Source organism: Tilletiopsis washingtonensis, assembly GCF_003144115.1.
Source record: "Tilletiopsis washingtonensis strain MCA 4186 unplaced genomic scaffold FA09scaffold_20, whole genome shotgun sequence".
Taxonomy (NCBI): domain Eukaryota; kingdom Fungi; phylum Basidiomycota; class Exobasidiomycetes; order Entylomatales; genus Tilletiopsis; species Tilletiopsis washingtonensis.
The window spans coordinates 189,590-206,816 of NW_020312017.1; the positions used below are offsets into that span (position 1 = coordinate 189,590).

Here is a 17,227-nt window from a genome sequence, read left to right on the forward strand (position 1 = left end):
ACGAGGCGAGGCAGCAGTGAGCGAGGACGCCCTAGATGACGAGATGGCCGTCGACGCCGTCGTTGTCGATGTCGTCGGTGAAGGCAAGCGTCACGGGCGAGACGATGCCGCCAAAGAGGGGCGAGTAGACGGGCACGCCGTGCGCCGACGGCACACTGTGCGCCTCGGACATGGCCGACATGGGCGGCGTGAGGCCGCTGAGCGTGCTGGGCGGCAGTGGATGCTGCAGCTGCTGCTGCTCCTGCATGCGCTCGCCGTGGCCGTTCGTGCCGCCATTGGCCGGCCCGTTGCCGTCGCCGTGAGCGCCGAGCGGGCCAGCTCGCAGCGGCGCCCGCGTAGGCGCCGGCGAGCCGCGCGGCGAGGCGTCGGTGATGCGCAGGCGTGGCAAAGCCGAGGCCGGCGACTCAAACTCGGCGCCGCCATCGCCAAGGTTCGGCGTCGAGGGGCCAGGCGACGGCGCATACTGGCTGCCGCCTTCACCCGGCTCGACGGATGAGGCGGCCGTCTCGGCGGCGCGCAGTGCCGCGCGGCGAGCCTTGCGTTCGCGCTTCTCGCGGCGCGTCATCTTGCCCTTTGGCGTGCTCGAGAGGTCGAACTGCGGAATGTCGGCGAGCGACGGGGCGCCGCCATCGCTGCCGTGCTCGCCGTTGCGCACTGGCCACAGGATGGGCGAGACGAAGAAGGCCGCACGTCGGCGTGCCAGCGCCGCATCTGCGTCCTCGCCGGCGTCGGCACCTGCTCCGGTCGGCGACGCATCCTGGATCACGCGCGGTGCGGCGCCCATGTGGATGCCCATCGCCTCGCTGCGTCCGCGGAAGGGGGAGTGGTTGTCGCTGCGGCGCGAGCCCGAGCCGTTGCGCTGGACCGAGTTGCGCTGTGATCGCGTGAGCAGAAAGGTGCCGAGCGCCTGGCGGCCGCCGTTGAGCGACGAGCCCTGGCCGTCGCGGAAGGCGCCCATCGGGATGCGGTCCCAGCGCTGAAAGGCGTTGAGATTCAGGCCCACTGCCGTGGCCGCGCTCGTGCTCGACGAAATTGACGGCGCAGTGCTGGAGCTGCGACTCGAGGCTCGCGGCCGCAAGTCGCCGCTCTTGACCGACGCCTGCGTCGCCGTGCCAGCCACGCTGCCCTCCTCGTCCAGCTCCTCGTCCGTCTCGTCCTCGTCCTCGGCACCACTGCCCTCTTCCGAGTACTCTTCGCGCCACAGCATCGACGCATCCACCACATCGTCGAGCTCCATCGGGTCGATGCGCTTCGGCACGGGCGATGTCGCCGGCTCGCTCGCGCCTTCTCCGCCATGCAGGGCAGACGAGTAGCGTCGCGGACGCTTCGACGACAGCGTCGAGGTCGACTCGCGCCGCGATGAGTGTCGCCGCTTGCCTGCACGGATGCCGGAGGCAGACGCGAGGCCGCGCTTCTGCATGCCATGTCGGTTCGCGAACGGCGACGGCGCCTGCTTGTTGCCGTCGATGACTGCTCGATGCACGCCGCGTGCCGATGTGGGCATGAAAGAGCCCATCTCTGGCTTCGGCGGTGCGCGCAGAGGCGTGGCGGGCACGCCGTTGGTCGACGGCCCTGCCAGCGTCATCTCGCGGTCCGAGGCCGCAGCCTCGACCTCCGAGAGCAGCTTGGTGGCCTCCTCGACAGACAGGCCGAGAGAGCGTGCAGCCGCCTCGATGGTGCCGTCAGCCTCGCGCATGCCGCCGGAGTTCGAGACGCCAAAGTCCGAGTCAAAGGGGTTGCCACTGCCGGAGGGCACGCCGCCAGACAGGCTGTTGAGCGGCGTCGTGTCCGAGAGCTGAGAGAGGTGCGACTGGTCGCTGTGCGTGCGTCGGTGTCCGCCGCCCTGTGTCGGAGCCAGGCGTGATGACGATGCAGCGCGACGGCGGTCGTCGGGCGAGAGACGGCGGGACTTGGCCGCTGCCATGGCGCGAGCTCGACGCGTGTTGCGGCCGCCGCGCGGAGCGACGGAGCCGACGAGAAGGCGAGGAAAGGGCATGTCCTCATCGCCCAGCTCGTCGGTCGTCTCGCCCTCGTCGTCGACTGCGCTGCCGCCCAGTGCGGCGCCGTCGCTGCGCCAGTGGCCCCACGGCCCCTCCTGTGCGCGCATCATCTCCAGCATCTCGTCCTCGCTCGAGTCCGACTCGCTGTCGTCGAGAAACTCGAATTCGCCGTCGGAGCCAAACACGGCCTCGCCGTCGCCGGCGCGCGCGTAGATGAGGCGTCCGTCCAAATCCTCGATGACGAGGAGTGGAATCTCGGCAGGCACTGCCGCGGCATTCGCATCGTCCGTTGTCGCAGTGCCACCAGCAGCGGAGGCAGCAGCCAGCGCCTCGGCGCCGCCGATCTGCGCCAGAAAAGGCACGCCGACGAGGGCACCCTCAATGTCCGAGATCTCGTCGCTGTCCGTGCCGTCGCTCGTCAGCTCGCCGTCGTCGTCGTGGGCCGAGAGCGATTCGCCGTCCGAGTCCGAGTCAGAGGCAAAGAAGTCGGTGAATGACGGCTCAGACGAGGAGCCAAATGCATCCTGCGGCTCAAAGAGCTCGTCCTCAAAGTCGTCGATGCCGAGCTGGCGCATGGTCTCCGGCGAGAGAGAGCGCCCGACCCTCTCGCCAGTCTTGTCGCCCGCGGTCGCCGCTTCGCCGTCTTCGCCGTCTTCGTTGTCGGGCGCCTCCGTGCCAGTGGTGACATCGCCGGCCGAGGCGCGGCGGGCAGTGGTGCGTCCGCGCTGCTCGCTGCCGCTGCCGCGTGCCGAGTCGCCGAAGCCTCCGTTGCCACGGCCCTTGGAGACGGCGCCGTTGTTGAGGATCTTGGCGTGCGACTGACGGCGGGCTTCCTTGCGCGCTGCCTGCTGGATGAGGTAGCGCTCCTCCTCGGCTGTGTCGCCACCCTCGTCCTCGGAGTCGGCGGAGCCGAGGAGCGACTCGCCGTCGCCGGCGGCATTGAGCTTCGCCTCGAGCTCGGCGTCGGACTCGGACTCGGACTGCACGCCGGTACTGCCCGACGGGCCGGCCGCGGCACTGGCTTCGGCCTCGCTCTCGCTCGGTGCGTCGGAGAGCTCCGTGTCGTCCGAGTCGTCGCCGCCCATGTCGTACTTCTGCTTGCGCACGGCGGCCTTGCGCTCGGGCTTGTAGCGCTGCTCGCTCTTGCGCCGGCCGGCCGCGCTGGCCGACGTCTCGGCCTTGGACGAGGCGCCGGGAGAGTTCTTCATGACGCGGCTGCGGCTCGAGGTGGTCTTGAGGCGAGGCACGCCGAGCTTGACGCCGCGATAACGACGGTGGGAGGGAGCCGAGGCGCCGAAGGGACTGTAGTCGGAGGTGTTGCCCGAGTGCGCGTCGGAAAGGTCGTCTTCGTCCGAGAGGTCGGACGAGAGGTTGAAGTGAAGAGTGGAGTGTGCGGCGCCCGACCGCTGGCGGCTGCTGCTGCTGCCAGCGACGGCGGCGACCTTGCTGGATGGGGGAGTGGCAGAGGCTCGCGGCGTCGAGCTTCTGCTAAGGTGATGGGGAGCGATGGACCAACCGGAGCGGGCTGCAGGGGTGATCGCATGAGCTGCTGTGCAACGCAGGGTGGCCCGAGGCGACAGCACGGCCGAGCGGCAGGCCGCGCAGGCCGAGGCGCCTCTCTGCGTGCGTGCCTGTACACGCCGCGCCAACTCACCGTGTTCGTGTGAGGAGTGTCTGGACATGAGACGGTCGGTGCGGCAAGCAGCGGGCTATGCAAGGGGGGCAGCGCCAGACTCAGTCCCGCAGCTCGTCCTTGATGGAGCGGTGCAGCGAGACGGGGTGGAAATGGCGACGGGGGTCGCAGGCGGCGGCGGCGGGCGAGGGCGCCCGGCCGGCGGCGAGCAGCGGGCGGCGAGGGCCGCCGCTGGGATGGTGGTGGAAGGCGCCGCGCGTGTGCGACGAGTTGGGCAGCAGAGGAAGAGCGCGGGCGGCGTGAACGGGCATGGCCTGGCGGCAGCGGGCAAGCGTGGAAGCGCTGCGGCGGCTGCAAAGGCAGACGCTGCGACGAGAGCCGGAGGCAGGGAGCGCTGCACGCGAGCGGTGCGGCTGCTGCGAGCGGTGCGGCTGCTGCTGGCACTGGGTGCGAGGGGGCAGAGTGCGGTGGAGCGTGCGGATGCGCAGGCGGCGGAGCAGGCCGAGGCCGAGCGAGGAGCGGCGATAACACGCAGGCGGGCGGCGCCAAGGGGAGCGTGCAGAGGCGGCGCGCGGGCGTGCTAAAGGCTGCGCAGGGTGTGGGTGCGTGTGTGAGGAGTGCGAAGGTGCAGCGGTGCGACGGCGAGCAGCTCGACGCTGGGGCGATGGATGCGGTGCTGAGGTGACGACGGCGGCGGCGGCGGCGGCGGGAAGCTCCATGGCGCTCGGCTGGCGGCGAGAGCGGTGCGCGGCGCCGGGTGCGGCGTGGCAGCGCAGCAGCAGCAGCAGCGCCCCGCTGTGCGCGGCGAGAAGGCGGGCAGCCGAGCAGCAAAGGGCGCGCCGTGCGGCAGCAGAGCAGCGACGGCACGCCGGCCGCCTGCGCCGCGCTGCCCTCGCCGCGCCTTGCAGCAGCATCCTTCGAGCGGCGAAAAAAATGCGGCACGCCGCCTGTGTGCGAACGAAGCCGCTCCACGCTTAGCGGCCTGCAACTTTTCTTGCCGGCGCTCGCACGAGAGGAAGAGAGCGCACGGCAGCGCAGAAGCCGCGCATCTTGCATGCTCGCCTGCTCAGGGTGCATGCACGCGGCTCCAGCGGGATCGCAGGCCTGGCGCTGTGACGCAGCAAGAGTCATGCCTCAGGGGGCGTCGCGAGAGCGGCAGCGGCATGGACAAGGCGCTCGCGGCTGCACACGATGGAAAGCGCAGCTCGTGGTGGCAGCAGACAAGCAGCTGGTGCAGCATCGGCCTTTGCGCTCGCTGCACCCCGCACTGACGCCGACTGCTCAAGGCACCCGTGCGCCGGGCCGGCTCCTTGAGGTGCAAGCGAATGAGCGTGCCGCCCGAGGCGCCGCTTCCAGCCCCCAGATGCAGCCGCTCAGGCGGGAGGGAGGACGGCGCAGCGCTTGGCCGACGATCGCGGCGGCTCCGCGAGCACTTTGCGGGGTGAGTGGAGAGTCTGATGAGTGCGCTTTGTTCAGCCGCAGCCACAGGGGCCACCGCAGCGCATCAGGGGCACGGCAGCACGTGCGCGGGGCAGGGATTGAGCGGAGGGTGACATCAGGTACATTAGCGAGTCGTGAGGGGGCATCATAGGCCGGTAGGCGGGGCAACGGCGGGGAGCAGGGACAAGACGAGATGTGGTCGGACGAGGCAAAATGCGCAGCTCGTGCGACGCTGCGCGTGTCTCTCTCTCTCATCAGGCGACGGGCCCGCCCGAGAAGAGATACATGAGCTCGGAGCGGGAGAGCTTGTTGCTCTGCTTCGTCAGCTTGCTGCCCTCGAGCGCCGCCTTTGCCAGTGCGCTCTTCTTCTTCTGCAGCTCGAGGATGCGCTGCTCGACGCTCTGCGCAATGACGAGCTTGTAGATGCGCACGTCGCGCGTCTGGCCCAGGCGGTAGGCGCGGTCGAAGGCTTGCACTGAAGAGAGCGGGACGGCAAGGGCGTCAGGTGGATCAGGGCCGGCATGCGCGGCTGTGGCAAGAACTGACTCTCGAGCGCCGGGTTCCACCTGTGTCGAGAAGGGGGCCGTCAGCATCCTCAGTCCCCTTGGCGATGCAGGCCGCTACGCACCACAGGTCGCACAGCACCACGTGGTTGCAGCACGTCAAATTCAAGCCCGTGCTGCCGGCCTTGAACGAGATGAGAATGACCGACGTGGCGGGGTCGGAGCGCAGCGCCTCGAGGTTCGCCTCGCGCTGCTCGGGCTTCATCGAGCCGTCGTAGCGCACGTAGTTGTACGTGTTCCGCTTCAGGAACGGCTCGATGATGTCGAGGAAGGACGTGAACTTGCGTGGGACCATGGCATCAGCACTGTGGCGAGAGAGGGTGACGCCGGCAGCACGCTCACCTGGCTGAACACAATCGTCTTTTCGCCCTTGCGCTTCTCGTCGCGCTTGATCTTGTCGAGGATGGTGAGGAGCATGCGCACCTTTGTGCTGCCCTTGCCATCTGCGTCCCAGTCAATGCCGCGCTCCTTTTCGCGCTGCACCACAATCTCGCAGGCATCGCAGTGCGTGGCCGTGCGCGACTCGAGCACATCTTGGCATCGCCCGCACTTGCGCTCCACGGCCATGCCGGCCAACAGATCTGCCAGCTCGTCTGCGTCGTCGTCGTCGTCGCTGTCCTGCTCCTTTGACTGTGCGGGCGCCGGCGCGGGCAGCGCGTCTGGCGTGAGCTTGCTGGCGACGAGTCCCGGGTGGTTGCACGCTGCGATGGGGCCGCAGATGAGATGAGCCGCAGAGCGCTTGTCTCATCTAATCCCTGCGCAGCACCCACCTTGGCGCAGGCGCAGCAGCATGACGAGCTGCGCCATCTGGTTCACCTTGCCGCTGGCCTCGGCCTTCTCCACGTTGGCACGCATGCGGTCCTGCAGCGAGCCGTAGAAGAGGCGTTCCTCCTCCGTGTCGAAGCCAGACTCGACGACATCGATCGTGCGCTTGGGCAGCACAAGCAGCGGCTTGCCCTCGTGCTTCGACTCCTTGGTGCGCCGCAGCATAATCGTCTGCAGCACGACGCAGAGCCGCTTCATGCCCCAGTTGACTCGATTCTGGTTGCTGTGAGGTGGCGCGCGTCTCAGCGGTGCACCTTGGCCTTTGCACAAAGCCCGACTCACGTGCTCTTCAGCGGGTCGCCAATCTTCTCCTTGAAGTGCTTGAAGTCGTCAAATGGCGGGATGCGCAGGAAGTGGATGAGCGCGTACATCTCGTACGCGTTGTTCTGGATCGGCGTGCCCGTCAGGACCCATTTGGCGTGTGCGCGCGTCGAGAGGGCAAAGCAGGCAATGCTGCACTGCGCCTTGTGGTTCTTGATGTTCTGCGCCTCGTCTGGCGGAACACGTCAGCACAGCGGGGCCGGCCGCTGCCGCAAGCAGCGCTCACCGAGCACAACGCGTTTCCAGTCGAAGTCAAAGAGTGGACTGGGTTTGGGCTTGGCCGCTGCGCCGACCTTGCGAGCGACGGGCTTCTTGCGCGGCGTGCTCTTGCTCGGCGCGTCGTCGCTGTCCGACGCGCTCGACGAGCCGGAGCTGGTCTCGTCGTCGGACTCGTCCAGGCTCGGGCCCTTCTTTGCCGCCGGCTTCGCCGCTGTCTTGGTCTGCGGCTTCTCCTTGGCTTTGTACTCTGACGCCGCCGTCGTGTAGGTGGTGATCTGGGCGCAGGGCATAAGCCCACGAGTGAAGCCTCGCGCCACTCGCTCTGACTCACAACGACGTCATAGCGAGAGAAAGTGGCGGCAGCTGCGCGCAGCACTGGTCAGTCAGGCCTCGCGGCGCACACACCTGCGGTGCTCACTCTTGGCGCGAGCAGGTCCATGATGCACCATCACCTTGAGCTTCTCCGTCTTCTCCAGCGCCTCGCGCTCCCACTGGCGCACGACGGCGAGCGGCGCGACGATGAGTGTCGTGCGACTGCGCCGGCACGCCTCGGAGGTGCGTGCCTCGACCTTGATCTTGTCGGCCTTCTTCAGCGGCTTGAAGGGCCCGCTCTGCGGCGCACTTGACGAGCCAGGCTCAGCCGCTGCATCGGCGGCAGCGGCGGCACGTGCAGCGGTGCGGCTGGACACCATGAGGGCAAGCATTTGCACCGTCTGCCCGTGCTACGATCAGCATCGAGTTGCAGGGATGCTCTCGTGCCCGCGGCGTCACTCACCTTGCCCAGGCCCATGTCGTCGGCCAGGATGCCGCCGGCATACGCACCCTCCTCGCGCTTCTTCATCCACTCGTGTCCCTGCACCTGGTGCGGCATCAGGCGGCACTTCATGCCGGCCACGTCGGCCAGGTCCATGTCGATGTCCATGAGGTCCGTCGCCTGCGCAATCATGGCGTCGATGCTGGCCGCCAGCTGCTGCTCGCGCTCGGCGGCACTGACGAAGCGCCCGCCGCCGTGCTCGCCCGGGTCCGGCTCGTCATCGTCGTCGTCGGCGAGCGCCGCGAAGGCCGGCGGCCGCGGCGCAGCAGCGACGTGGCTCGTCGAGGCGTGTGCAGCGACGTTGAGCTGCTGAGTGCCGAGCGGCGCGCGCGGCGGCTCCCACATCTTGACCCTGGGCGCCGCGCTGGCCTTGTAGCCGCCGGGGCGCGGCAGCGCAGCGGAGCCAGAGCTGCCGCCGCCGGGCGCGGCCAGTGGAGCCGCGTGCCGCGGGGCCACGGGCGAGTCGCGCGTCAGGTCGACGACGTCGGCGAGACGGCGCGCCAGCTTGGCGGCGTTGGCGTCCTCCATGGGTGGGTGGAATGGGAGCGGTGATGGTGGGGCGAGGCCGGCTGCTGAGCTGCTCAATCAAGAGGCTGGCGGCGCGGCGGCAGCGCAACACCAAACACCTCGCTGCGCGCGCGCCGCGTGCCCGAGTCCCGCGCGTGCTGCCTCGAGGGCCCTCGGCAGTTTGCCCTCGCTCAGCGTTCACCGGCCCTCTGCTGCTGCACCAAGTGGGCGCGCGTCGACACCTCGTCAGTGACTTGCAGCACAGCCCAGTGCGAGATACAACGCAAAGGGCATGGCCAAGAGTGAAGCGGGAGACAGCGTTCGCACGGCTGCCCGCGCGCGCGCGGCGGCGCGGCACAAGACGAGGGGCGCGCGCCGGCGCAGCAGCCCGCCTTTGCTTGCCAGCCACAGCGCATGCAACGATGGCAACACAGCCAAGGCGCCAAACGGGTCCAAGCACTCATGCGTGTTGTCAATTGCAGTACAAGTACATCGGCCGCCCATGATGGCGGCTCAGCGGCGCGGTCCCAGTCTATTGTTGCGGCGAGCGCGGATTTGACGCCGCAAAGGCGTCGCCGAGGTCGTAGCGCTTCACGATGCTGGGGGCGGGGGTGCCAGGCTCAGCCCGCTGCGTGTGCTGACCGGAACGCATGCGCATGCAAGGAGAGACTCACTTGGCCGCATACGGATGCGCCTCGTCGGGAAAGATCTTGAGGCGCTCGAGCCGCCGGTCGCGCAGCTTGTTCTTCGGCAGCATGCCCGAGACGGCCTTGCGGATGATCTGTGGGCGGTGCGGCGCGCGGCGATGTCAGTAAGCCCGGCCCCCACGATGGCGGATGCAAGTCAGAACAGCAGCTCGACGGCTGCACATGCGGCGAGACATTACGGCCGCAGTGCGCGATGTCCCCCCCCCCCCCGCCCATCCTTCCCTCCACGCTCGGGCTGCGGCCTGTGAGCCAAGAGCTGGCCCCTCCACCTGCTTGACCTCGATGCAACCCTCTCTCCGCCATGCCGACGCCCATCTTGCGCCACTTTGCATTCTCTGCGCTCTGCGCGCCCACTTACCTCCTCGGGCTTGGTGGCCATCATGGTCTGGTACTTGATCTCCTTGAGGCCGCCGGGGAACATGGTGTGGTGGCGATAGACGATCTGCTGCTCCTTGTTGCCCGTGACGACGACGTGGCGCGCATGCGTGACGACGACGTAGTCGCCCGCATCCTGGCTCTGGTCGTGCAGGCCGGGCGGCTTGTGCTTGCCGGCGAGGACGAGGGCGATGCTGCGCGCCAGCTTGCCCAGCACGCGCTCGCGCGCCGAGACGAGGTGCCAGGCGCGCGTGAGCGCCAGCGTGGTCTGTGTTGTGTGTGCAGCAGCATCAGTAAGGCGCAGAGGGCAGTGCTGCGCGGCAGACGCACGTTGCCGATGGCCTGCGACATGCTGCGTGTGGGGTGGAGAGGCAGGAGGCAGCGGCACGGCGCGCGCGGCGAAGAGGCGGCGGCGGCGCCATGGCGGGCAGCGCCGCGCGTCACGTGCAGCGGGCCGCCGCTGGGCCTGGCTGAGCTGCGCCGCCGCCGCCGCCGCGCCTCTCGTCTCCTTGCCTCCGCGACCTGCTCCCTGCTTCCTGCGCCGCGCCTCTGCCTCTCCCTCGCCCTCTCCCTCCTTCTCGCCATGGCCCTGACGCTCCCGCGCGGCGTGCGCGCCTTCAGCGTCTCGGCGCGCGCCGCCGCCGGTCCGCGGCAGGCGCGCAACGGGCAGGACCCGATGAACATCAAGGAGATGGGCGCCTTTGCCTACGACGACATCCCCTCGCTCGGCCACGCCCTGCTGGCGCGCAAGCGCGAGCTGCTGCGCTATGCGCGCATTGCCGCGACGGAGATGCCCAAGCTCAAGGGTGCGTATGTGTGTGCGGGCGGTCCACTCCGAGCTTGCCCCCCCCCCCCCCATTCCTGCCAGTGCTGACGCAGCGCGCAGAGTTCGCAAAGCCCTACGCGCCGCCCGCCGCCGACGCCGTGCTGCGTGTGCGCTCGCACCACTACCAGGGCGAGGCACACCCGGCGGCGCGCAAGACCGTGCTGACGGTGCGCGTGTCCGACCTGCTGCGCATCCAGGCGCTCGACTCCGACGCCGCGGCCCACAAGCTGCGCCTGCTTGCGGGCACGCGCTACGAGGCGCCCAGCGGCAGGCATGCCGAAGGCTCGCTCAAGATCGCGTGCGAACGCTTCCCGCACGAGGCACAGAATCTGCGCTGGGTCGCAGAGCGCGTGCAGCTGCTGTGCAAGGAGGCAAACGTGAGTCAGACACTCGGTAGCATGAGAAGAGGGGGGAGGAGGAAGGCGGGAGCGGCCAGAGCTGGAGCGCGAACACAGGTGCTGCGGCCTGCTGCGCCACAGGAGATGGTGGCGTCGAGCGAGCGCATCGACTGAGCTTCATGGCGGGCCGACTAAGGGCGCCCGAAGGGATCGTGTACCCCACAGGTCTGCTCCTGCCTACCGCCCGCCTCGCCGCCGCCGCTCTCTAACCCTCCTTCTGCCTTGCCCGCCCCCCACTGACGCCCCCCACCGCCCCCTCTTTCACAACAAACAGACAAATCCATCAGACGTCGCCTCCGTGCCGCTCGACGAGCGAGCATCTTTGGTGCGCGAGAGCAAGCGCAAGGGCCTGGCGCGGCATCAGGCGCCGACGCTGCACGACTTTCCCCAGGAGTGGCTGTGATGGGCGGCTGTGGTGTGGCACGCTTTCTCACCCTAATAGAACCTCGCTGTGTCATCATCCAATCTTGGCGCTGCGACCGCACAGGGCGGTGCTGCAGCGTTGCGTAGCGTTGCCCGAGAGGCGGCGCAAGTAGAGTAGCCAGAGCGCCGTCTCTGCAGTCGCGCAGCCCTTTGGCTTGCTTCACTCTGCATCGCGTGGGCTATCGCGTCATCATTACTCCATATCCCCCCCCCTTGCCCCGCGGCAGGGAAACCTAGACGATGCTCTCGAGCTCCTTTGCAAACTGCAGATTCGAGACGATGGTCTCCTTCTTCGGAATGGCGTCGCGCGCGCCGGCGCCGGCGAGCTTGTTTGCAAAGTGCACCGTTTGTGTCGAGGGATTGATCTGCCAGCCGCGCTGCCAGAGGAGGTAGGGGGAAAAGGTTTGAGCCTGAAAGGGCCAGCAAAGGGGGCGGTGGGTGGTGGTGGGAGCACACAGGCGGGAGACGGGCCCCAAAAGCAAGAGACAACTCACCTCGCCGGCAAACGCGCTCACGTCCTGCATGTTGTCGAAGAAGAGCAGCGTGGCGGCATCGCCCAGCGGCAGCGAGTCGTACGCCTTCTCTTCGCACGAGGCGATCTCGTGCCTTTTGTGTCGCGCGCGCGCGGCAGTGTCAGTGCCGCATGCTCAGCGCAAGGGGGGCACGCGCAGCGTGTGTGTGCGACGACTCACCGGATGGTGCGCATGAGCATCTCAATGAAGACGGCATACTCGGGCTGCGGCACCTCGTCGCGCGCGCGCCACACCTTGCTGTAGCTGCCCTCCATGAGCCAACGCTCGAGCAGCACGGGGTGCTGGATGAAGCGGCTGCCCACGAGGGCGGCGTCGAGCGTCTCGAGCACCGTGTGGAACTGCGAGATGCGGTTCGAGGAGAGCAGGCGCAGCAGCGAGAGCCCGAGCAGCGGCTCGTGCGCCGACGAGGGCGGAAGCTCGGAGCTGCGGCGAAAGGGGGCAGGACCATGGGTTCAGTGCGCGTGCTCCTCGCACGAGGGGGCAGGACCATGGGTTCAGTGCGCGTGCTCCTCGCACGAGGTTCGGCGGGTGCTACTCGCGGTGGCGTGGGCGCTGTTCGAGGTGCGGCGGGCGCTGCTGCTCACGACGGGCCCACGGCGCACGGCGCGCCGCCACACTCCACTCGGCGTGTGCATGCCGCACAGCTGTGCAGCCTGGGGCACGCCGCGCACGCTTCGAGGCAGTAGCGCTGCCCTCCCCTTCTCTCCCTCCCTCTCTCTCTCTCTCTGTGACACACGCACCGGAAGTCGTCCCAAAAGACGCCGAGCAGGCCGATGTAGCGGTCAAAGGCGGCGAGCTCGCCGCGGCGCAGCGCATCGAGGGCGCCGAGCTCGAGCACCTCGCGCGCCTGCACGAGCTGCGCGGCGGGCGTGCCGGACGGCGGACAGAGCAGGTTGTGCTGAGCCAGCGCCGCCTTTGCCTGCGCGAAGAGCTGCGGCGAGGGCGCGCTGCGCAGCTGCGGCAGGAGCGCGGCGAGGGACATGGTGTGCACAAGGCGCGGCCGGTGAGAGTGAGATGGGGTGCCGATGCGAGAGGCAGACGAGGTGCGGATGTGGCAGAGGTGTGTGCGAGGGATGGACGAGCGGGCAGGGATGGAGTCGGGGGGCTGCCTCTGGGTGAGGTGAGGCGCTCGGCGTTGCTGCCGGTGCCGTCCGTGCAGTGCAGGTGCGGCCGCGCGTCGCCCTGGCGCCAGACAGCGTGGGAGCAGCGGGTGCGGCGCTGCTCGGCCGATGCGCGCCGTGCCAAAGTGGAGTGCGGCGGCCTGCGCGCCGGATGCACCGGCCGGGCGGGCGGTGCAGCGGTTGAGCGGCACAGCCGCACCGAGAGCAACGTCGAAACGAGCGAGCGCGGCCCGAGAGGGGCAGCCGCCGGCAGCTCGGAGCAGCGCCTGCTTCACACCCACCACACCCTCACACACACACGCACGCAAGCCACACCCGCGCCATGTCCACGTCGGCGCCGCCGCCGGCCTCGGCGCCGCCGCAGCCGTCGCGCTGGTCGCGCTGGGGCATCGCCGGCGTCAAGAAGGTCAGTGCGCCGCCACTTTGGCTCGAGGCGCACGCAGCAGGCAGAGAGGGAGCAGCGGCAGGGCGGAGGCCGTGCCGTGCCTCGTGCCGTGTAGCTCAGGTGTGGCATGCACCCCAGCCGCGCTGTCTCTCCGCCCTCTCGGCCTTGTCCGCGCCAAGCTGACCTGCTCCACGCCAGGGCGTCGCCATCTCGGACTGGGCCTCCGGCTACGCCAACTCCGTCTCGGCCAGTGCGTCGCGCGCGCCCGTGTCCACACCCCCGAGTCTCGCACACGCGGCGCCGATTTGCTGACTGCTGATTGGCTGATGTGCTGGCAGAGATCGGCGGCGAGCGCTTCTGGCCGTCGAGCAACGACATGCCGCTCGAGCTGGACAAGTGCGAGCGCATCCTGCGCGCCTTTACCGTCGAGGGCATTCCGCAGAAGGAGGAGAAGGAGGAGGAGGTGCCCGACGGCAAGGGCGGCATCCTGCGCAAGAAGCGGCGCGTGCTCAAGAAGATCGTGAGTGTGCCTGTGCCGAGGGGAAATGCCGGTGCGGCGGCCCGGCGCAAGAGGTTGAGGAGGGGCAAAGGGGGCTGACGTCCTCCTCAGCCGCCGCAGGCCATCGCGCGCGCACGCGGCATCTGCATCTACTCGTCGATGCGCTCCGGCATTGCGCCGCTGGGCGGCTCGGGCGGCGCCGGCATCGTCATGGCGCGCCTGCCCGACGGCAGCTGGTCGGCGCCCAGCGCCGTGTCGCCCAACAATCTCAGCGTGGGCCTGCTGCTGGGCGTCGACTTCTTCGACGTCGTCCTGCTGCTCAACTCCGACAAGGCCGTCGATGGCTTCAAGACGCACAAGTTCACCGTCGGCGCCGAGACGGCCGTGGCCGCGGGCCCAGTCGGCAGCGGCACGAGCATCGAGAGCGGCATGGACCGTGCGCCCATCTACTCCTAGTGAGACGTCCTCTCATGGCTCAAAGGCAGCGCAGGCTCACATGCCTTGCTCGCAGTGTGCGCAGTCGCGGGATGTACGCCGGTGTGGAGGCCATAGGACAGGTCTTCTTTGACCGCTTCGACGAGAACGAACGGTGAGCTCGACGCGCGCTTGGCGGAGGCGAGCGCAGCTGAGCGCCGGCCTGGATGTGGCGCAGCTTCTACTACCACCCCGGCATCAAGGCGGGCGACATTCTCTCCGGCAAGGTGCGCATGCCGCCGCTCGCCGCCTCGCTGCACCGCGCACTGCGCGATGCGGAAGCAGGCGTGGCGCAGGGCGGCTCGCTCGAGCGCACCGTGTACGACGTGGTGCGGATACCCGAGTCGGAGGTGATGAAGCGTCTCGGCCCCCATGCGCGCAAGGCAGCATCGGCGCCGGCGGGCACGAGCACGTTTGCCGAACGACGCAGCGGCGAAGAGTCGCAGGCGGGCGCAGAGCGACGCGTCGTGGCCGTGAATGGCGAGGGCGCGTACGAGGGCGAGGAGAATGAGGAGGACTTGGTGCGCGAGGGCGAACGCCTGCGTCTGCCGCCGACACCACAAGAGCTCGAGGCGCTGGAGCAGGCTGGCATTCCGGATGAGGAGGATTTGAAGTTTGAGCGCGAAGAGCGCGAGGCCGTGTACAAGCTGCCTCCGCCTCCCGTTCGTGAGTAGGGATCTGACATTCGATGCGCGCGTACGGGCGCTAACACTCACCGGGCAGACCATCGCGTCGAGACGCACTGGAAGACACATCCCACTCTTGCCGCGAAGCGCCGCAGGACACAATTGACCATCGACGGCCCGTACGAGGCATCTCAGCGGCAGGCGCAGTATGTGCCACTGCCGCCCTCTCCCGTCGCCAAGGACGGCAGGCGCGACGAGCTCCTTCCAGAGTCAGGCGTGCTGGGCCTCCAGAACGTCGGCTGGCTCTCGCACGAAGACGACGACGAGAACGAGGCGCGCACGCCCTCTGCGCAGAAGGACGATGGGATGCTGGCGCACGCCGGCGCCGAGACGCTGGCGCACGCCGGCGCCGAGACGGAGGCGCAGCGCCTCATGTCTGGCCTGTCTCTCGATGGTGAGGCTCAAGCTGCGCCTGCGCGCGCCGAACGCCAAGTCGACGAGGCCTGCTCCCCGGCGTCCGGCCTCGAGCCTTCGCCGCTGATCAGCGAGAAGGCGCTTGCGCCGCCGCAAGACGCGCCCAGCAGCAGCGCCGCTGCGTCTCAAGCTGTTGCGGACGCGCCGCCGCGCGCGCTCGGCGAGCAGAGACGCGAATCGACGGTGTCGAGCTCGACGAGCCGTGGCGTGTCCGGCTTCGAGTCTGCCGAGCAGAGTCCGCAGGTGTGCAACAACAGCACGCTGCACGACGCTCCACTGATCGTCGAGCCCGCCGGCTCCGTCTCGCCGCTGTCTGCGCCCCTCACTGCCCCAGCGCGCAGCAGTGCCGCGGCGGCGCTCGCCAGTCCTCGGCTGCCGCCGCTCGAGGCCTTGGAGCTCTCTGCGCGCGCCTCGCTCGACGCCGCCGCCGCCGCCGCCGCCTCCTCTTCGCCGCGCGTCTCGCCACGCACTTCGCCGCTCGCCTCGCCGCTCAGCCACGCGGCCACGCTGCCGGCGTCCGTGTCGAGCGCCTCGGTCGCCAGCGTCGGCGGCATGGCGACGCCGCCGGCGCGGCCGCCGCGCGGACAGCGCCCCGCTCGCTCTGCGGCGCGCGGCACGCCCTCTGCGCCCGTCACGCCGCTTGCCAGTAGCGATACGCCGCTGCCGGAGAGCGAGACGCACGCGAATGAGCAGCAGGGCCAGGCGTTGTAGATGGCCTCGGCACGCGCGCTCGCGGCGCATCTGTACATGTTTAGCCTTGCTCGCCCTCGCGCGACGCCTCGTCACGTTTTTCCGACGCCTGTTTCTTGATGCTGCTCCCAGCCTAATGCCATGTACAGTACCTGCGCTCTAGGATCGGCGGCAGGGGGCGTGCGGAGGGTGGAGAAGGAGAGATGGGAGTGGGGGCGGGCGGCGCACGTGACGCGTGGGAGAGCGACGGCGGCCGGCGCTGGCCGTCGCGGCAGGGGCGAGCGCGACGCACGGCCATGGCCAGCACCAGCGATGGCGCCGGGCGGCGACAGGCAGCAGCAGCGTCGCGAGTGCCCCTTCCTACCCGACACCATCCTCCACCCCAGCCTGCGCCATGGCGACCCACCGCGACGCCAACTTCCCCTCGACGCCGTACATTGAGCCTGCGGGCGCGCCGGCGAGCCAGCCGCGCGTCGACGAGGTGGGCACGACGAGTGCGCCGCTCAAGAGCGCCGCCTTCTTCCTCGCCGAGCACTGCCGCGCGGTCAACGAGGACTTTATGCTGTGCAAGAACGAGGACCGCAACCCGGAGCACTGCCTCAAGGAGGGCCGCCGCGTCACGCGCTGCGCCCAGGATCTGTGAGTCTGGGGGGGTGAAGCAAGCGGGAGGCAAGGAGAGGCCAAAGGCGGCCCCCGAGGGCTGCGGCAATGGGCGGCGAGGCGCCGCACAGGCACAAGCGGCGGCGGCGGCGGCGGCGGCGGCGGCGCAGCAGCACAGTGCCTGCTGCGCTGCCTACCGCTTTGCGCCCCCCGTTGGCTGCGAGAAGATGCGGCAAAGGCGCATGTCCAGAGTCAAGTCTGCTCCAGGCCGGCGATCGGCCCCCCATACACGGCGGGCTGTCTCTGCTCTCTCCGTACCAGCACGCCCCTCCGCGCAAGAACGTTCTGATTGCTTCAGTGCCACTAATGCAAGCCTGCTCCCCCCCTGTGCCGCCCAGCATCCGCAAGATGTCCGAGTCGTGTGGCAAGCAGTGGGAGGAGCACTGGCAATGCCTCGAGCGGCACAACCAGGTGCGTGTGTGTTGTTTGCGTGCTACACGGGGGTGGGGGGGGGGGGGGGGGGGCGTCCGGCCCAGCCCAGGAGGGGGCGCAACTCAAGCCTTTTGCCGGTTGCTGATTCTCTCTGCCCATCTGCACATCTGCGCCTCCTCCTCCTCTCCAGGAGCTGTACATGTGCCGCAAGCCGGAGCGCACGCTCAACCAATGCGTCTTTGACAAGCTGGTGCGTAGCGCCGCTGCTGCTGCTGCTCTCGAGAAGGCGGCATGCCTGGGGCCTGGGAGGCAAGGCGGGTTGCTCTGGTGGAGGGGCCGCAC

General features: G+C 69.2%; 9 protein-coding genes across 9 annotated transcripts; 4 read left to right on the forward strand and 5 right to left on the reverse strand.

The window, feature by feature from the left end:
- Positions 1–31: 31 nt before the first annotated feature.
- FA09DRAFT_326469 (hypothetical protein) lies at positions 32–3,682 on the reverse strand (the record flags this gene model as incomplete). The annotated part of the gene is made up of 2 exons (XM_025741216.1): positions 32–3,525; positions 3,655–3,682. The coding sequence occupies 2 exons, from the start codon at positions 3,680–3,682 to the stop codon at positions 32–34; spliced, it is 3,522 nt and encodes a 1,173-aa protein (XP_025596087.1).
- Positions 3,683–5,178: 1,496 nt separating this feature from the next.
- Positions 5,179–8,357, reverse strand: FA09DRAFT_331772 (hypothetical protein). Its single transcript, XM_025743174.1, has 10 exons — positions 7,777–8,357; positions 7,420–7,714; positions 7,333–7,364; positions 7,009–7,276; positions 6,744–6,954; positions 6,407–6,684; positions 5,979–6,337; positions 5,702–5,916; positions 5,620–5,639; positions 5,179–5,548 (listed from the first exon to the last, which is right to left on the reverse strand). Exons 1-10 carry the CDS (start codon positions 8,341–8,343, stop codon positions 5,328–5,330), a joined length of 2,466 nt encoding a protein of 821 aa, XP_025596088.1. The 5' UTR covers positions 8,344–8,357; the 3' UTR covers positions 5,179–5,327.
- A 497-nt stretch (positions 8,358–8,854) lies between these two features.
- Positions 8,855–9,755, reverse strand: FA09DRAFT_340755 (60S ribosomal protein L23; the record flags this gene model as incomplete). Its single annotated transcript, XM_025744352.1, has 4 exons — positions 8,855–8,921; positions 8,997–9,103; positions 9,388–9,672; positions 9,735–9,755. 4 exons carry the CDS (start codon positions 9,753–9,755, stop codon positions 8,855–8,857), a joined length of 480 nt encoding a protein of 159 aa, XP_025596089.1.
- A 202-nt stretch (positions 9,756–9,957) lies between these two features.
- FA09DRAFT_321912 (hypothetical protein) lies at positions 9,958–11,320 on the forward strand. The gene is made up of 3 exons (XM_025741034.1): positions 9,958–10,210; positions 10,291–10,607; positions 10,903–11,320. Exons 1-3 carry the CDS (start codon positions 9,988–9,990, stop codon positions 11,029–11,031), a joined length of 669 nt encoding a protein of 222 aa, XP_025596090.1. The 5' UTR covers positions 9,958–9,987; the 3' UTR covers positions 11,032–11,320.
- Positions 11,285–12,515, reverse strand: FA09DRAFT_287386 (hypothetical protein; the record flags this gene model as incomplete). The annotated part of the gene is made up of 4 exons (XM_025739918.1): positions 11,285–11,428; positions 11,546–11,657; positions 11,744–12,007; positions 12,325–12,515. Coding segments are annotated over 4 exons (711 nt in total), but the record flags the coding sequence as incomplete, so codon positions are not given.
- Positions 12,516–12,990: 475 nt separating this feature from the next.
- FA09DRAFT_331773 (hypothetical protein) lies at positions 12,991–13,822 on the forward strand. Its single transcript, XM_025743175.1, has one exon. The coding sequence runs from the start codon at positions 13,467–13,469 to the stop codon at positions 13,686–13,688; it is 222 nt and encodes a 73-aa protein (XP_025596092.1). The 5' UTR covers positions 12,991–13,466; the 3' UTR covers positions 13,689–13,822.
- Positions 13,701–14,344, forward strand: FA09DRAFT_284678 (DUF500-domain-containing protein; the record flags this gene model as incomplete). Its single annotated transcript, XM_025739874.1, has 3 exons — positions 13,701–14,044; positions 14,101–14,178; positions 14,242–14,344. Coding segments are annotated over 3 exons (525 nt in total), but the record flags the coding sequence as incomplete, so codon positions are not given.
- A 428-nt stretch (positions 14,345–14,772) lies between these two features.
- Positions 14,773–16,034, reverse strand: FA09DRAFT_126615 (hypothetical protein). The gene has a single exon (XM_025739060.1). It carries the CDS (start codon positions 15,902–15,904, stop codon positions 14,960–14,962), a length of 945 nt encoding a protein of 314 aa, XP_025596094.1. The 5' UTR covers positions 15,905–16,034; the 3' UTR covers positions 14,773–14,959.
- A 213-nt stretch (positions 16,035–16,247) lies between these two features.
- FA09DRAFT_288326 (hypothetical protein) lies at positions 16,248–17,135 on the forward strand (the record flags this gene model as incomplete). Its single annotated transcript, XM_025739929.1, has 3 exons — positions 16,248–16,492; positions 16,852–16,924; positions 17,076–17,135. Coding segments are annotated over 3 exons (378 nt in total), but the record flags the coding sequence as incomplete, so codon positions are not given.
- Positions 17,136–17,227: the final 92 nt, after the last annotated feature.

What these genes read in the sequence shown, in the direction of transcription:
- FA09DRAFT_331772 (XM_025743174.1), bottom strand. Translation starts at nt 8,343, where the DNA reads ATGGAGGACGCCAACGCCGCCAAGCTGGCGCGCCGTCTCGCCGACGTC. An exon ending in GGCGACCCGCTGAAGAGCAC is followed by an intron (nt 6,685 to 6,743) that starts GTGAGTCGGGCT and finishes GCCACCTCACAG; the next exon opens with CAACCAGAATCGAGTCAACT. An exon ending in GTGGTGCTGTGCGACCTGTG is followed by an intron (nt 5,640 to 5,701) that starts GTGCGTAGCGGC and finishes TTCTCGACACAG; the next exon opens with GTGGAACCCGGCGCTCGAGA.
- FA09DRAFT_321912 (XM_025741034.1), top strand. Translation starts at nt 9,988, where the DNA reads ATGGCCCTGACGCTCCCGCGCGGCGTGCGCGCCTTCAGCGTCTCGGCG. An exon ending in GGAGATGCCCAAGCTCAAGG is followed by an intron (nt 10,211 to 10,290) that starts GTGCGTATGTGT and finishes CGCAGCGCGCAG; the next exon opens with AGTTCGCAAAGCCCTACGCG. An exon ending in TGCTGTGCAAGGAGGCAAAC is followed by an intron (nt 10,608 to 10,902) that starts GTGAGTCAGACA and finishes CACAACAAACAG; the next exon opens with ACAAATCCATCAGACGTCGC.
- FA09DRAFT_331773 (XM_025743175.1), top strand. Translation starts at nt 13,467, where the DNA reads ATGCCGCTCGAGCTGGACAAGTGCGAGCGCATCCTGCGCGCCTTTACC.
- FA09DRAFT_126615 (XM_025739060.1), bottom strand. Translation starts at nt 15,904, where the DNA reads ATGCGCCGCGAGCGCGCGTGCCGAGGCCATCTACAACGCCTGGCCCTG.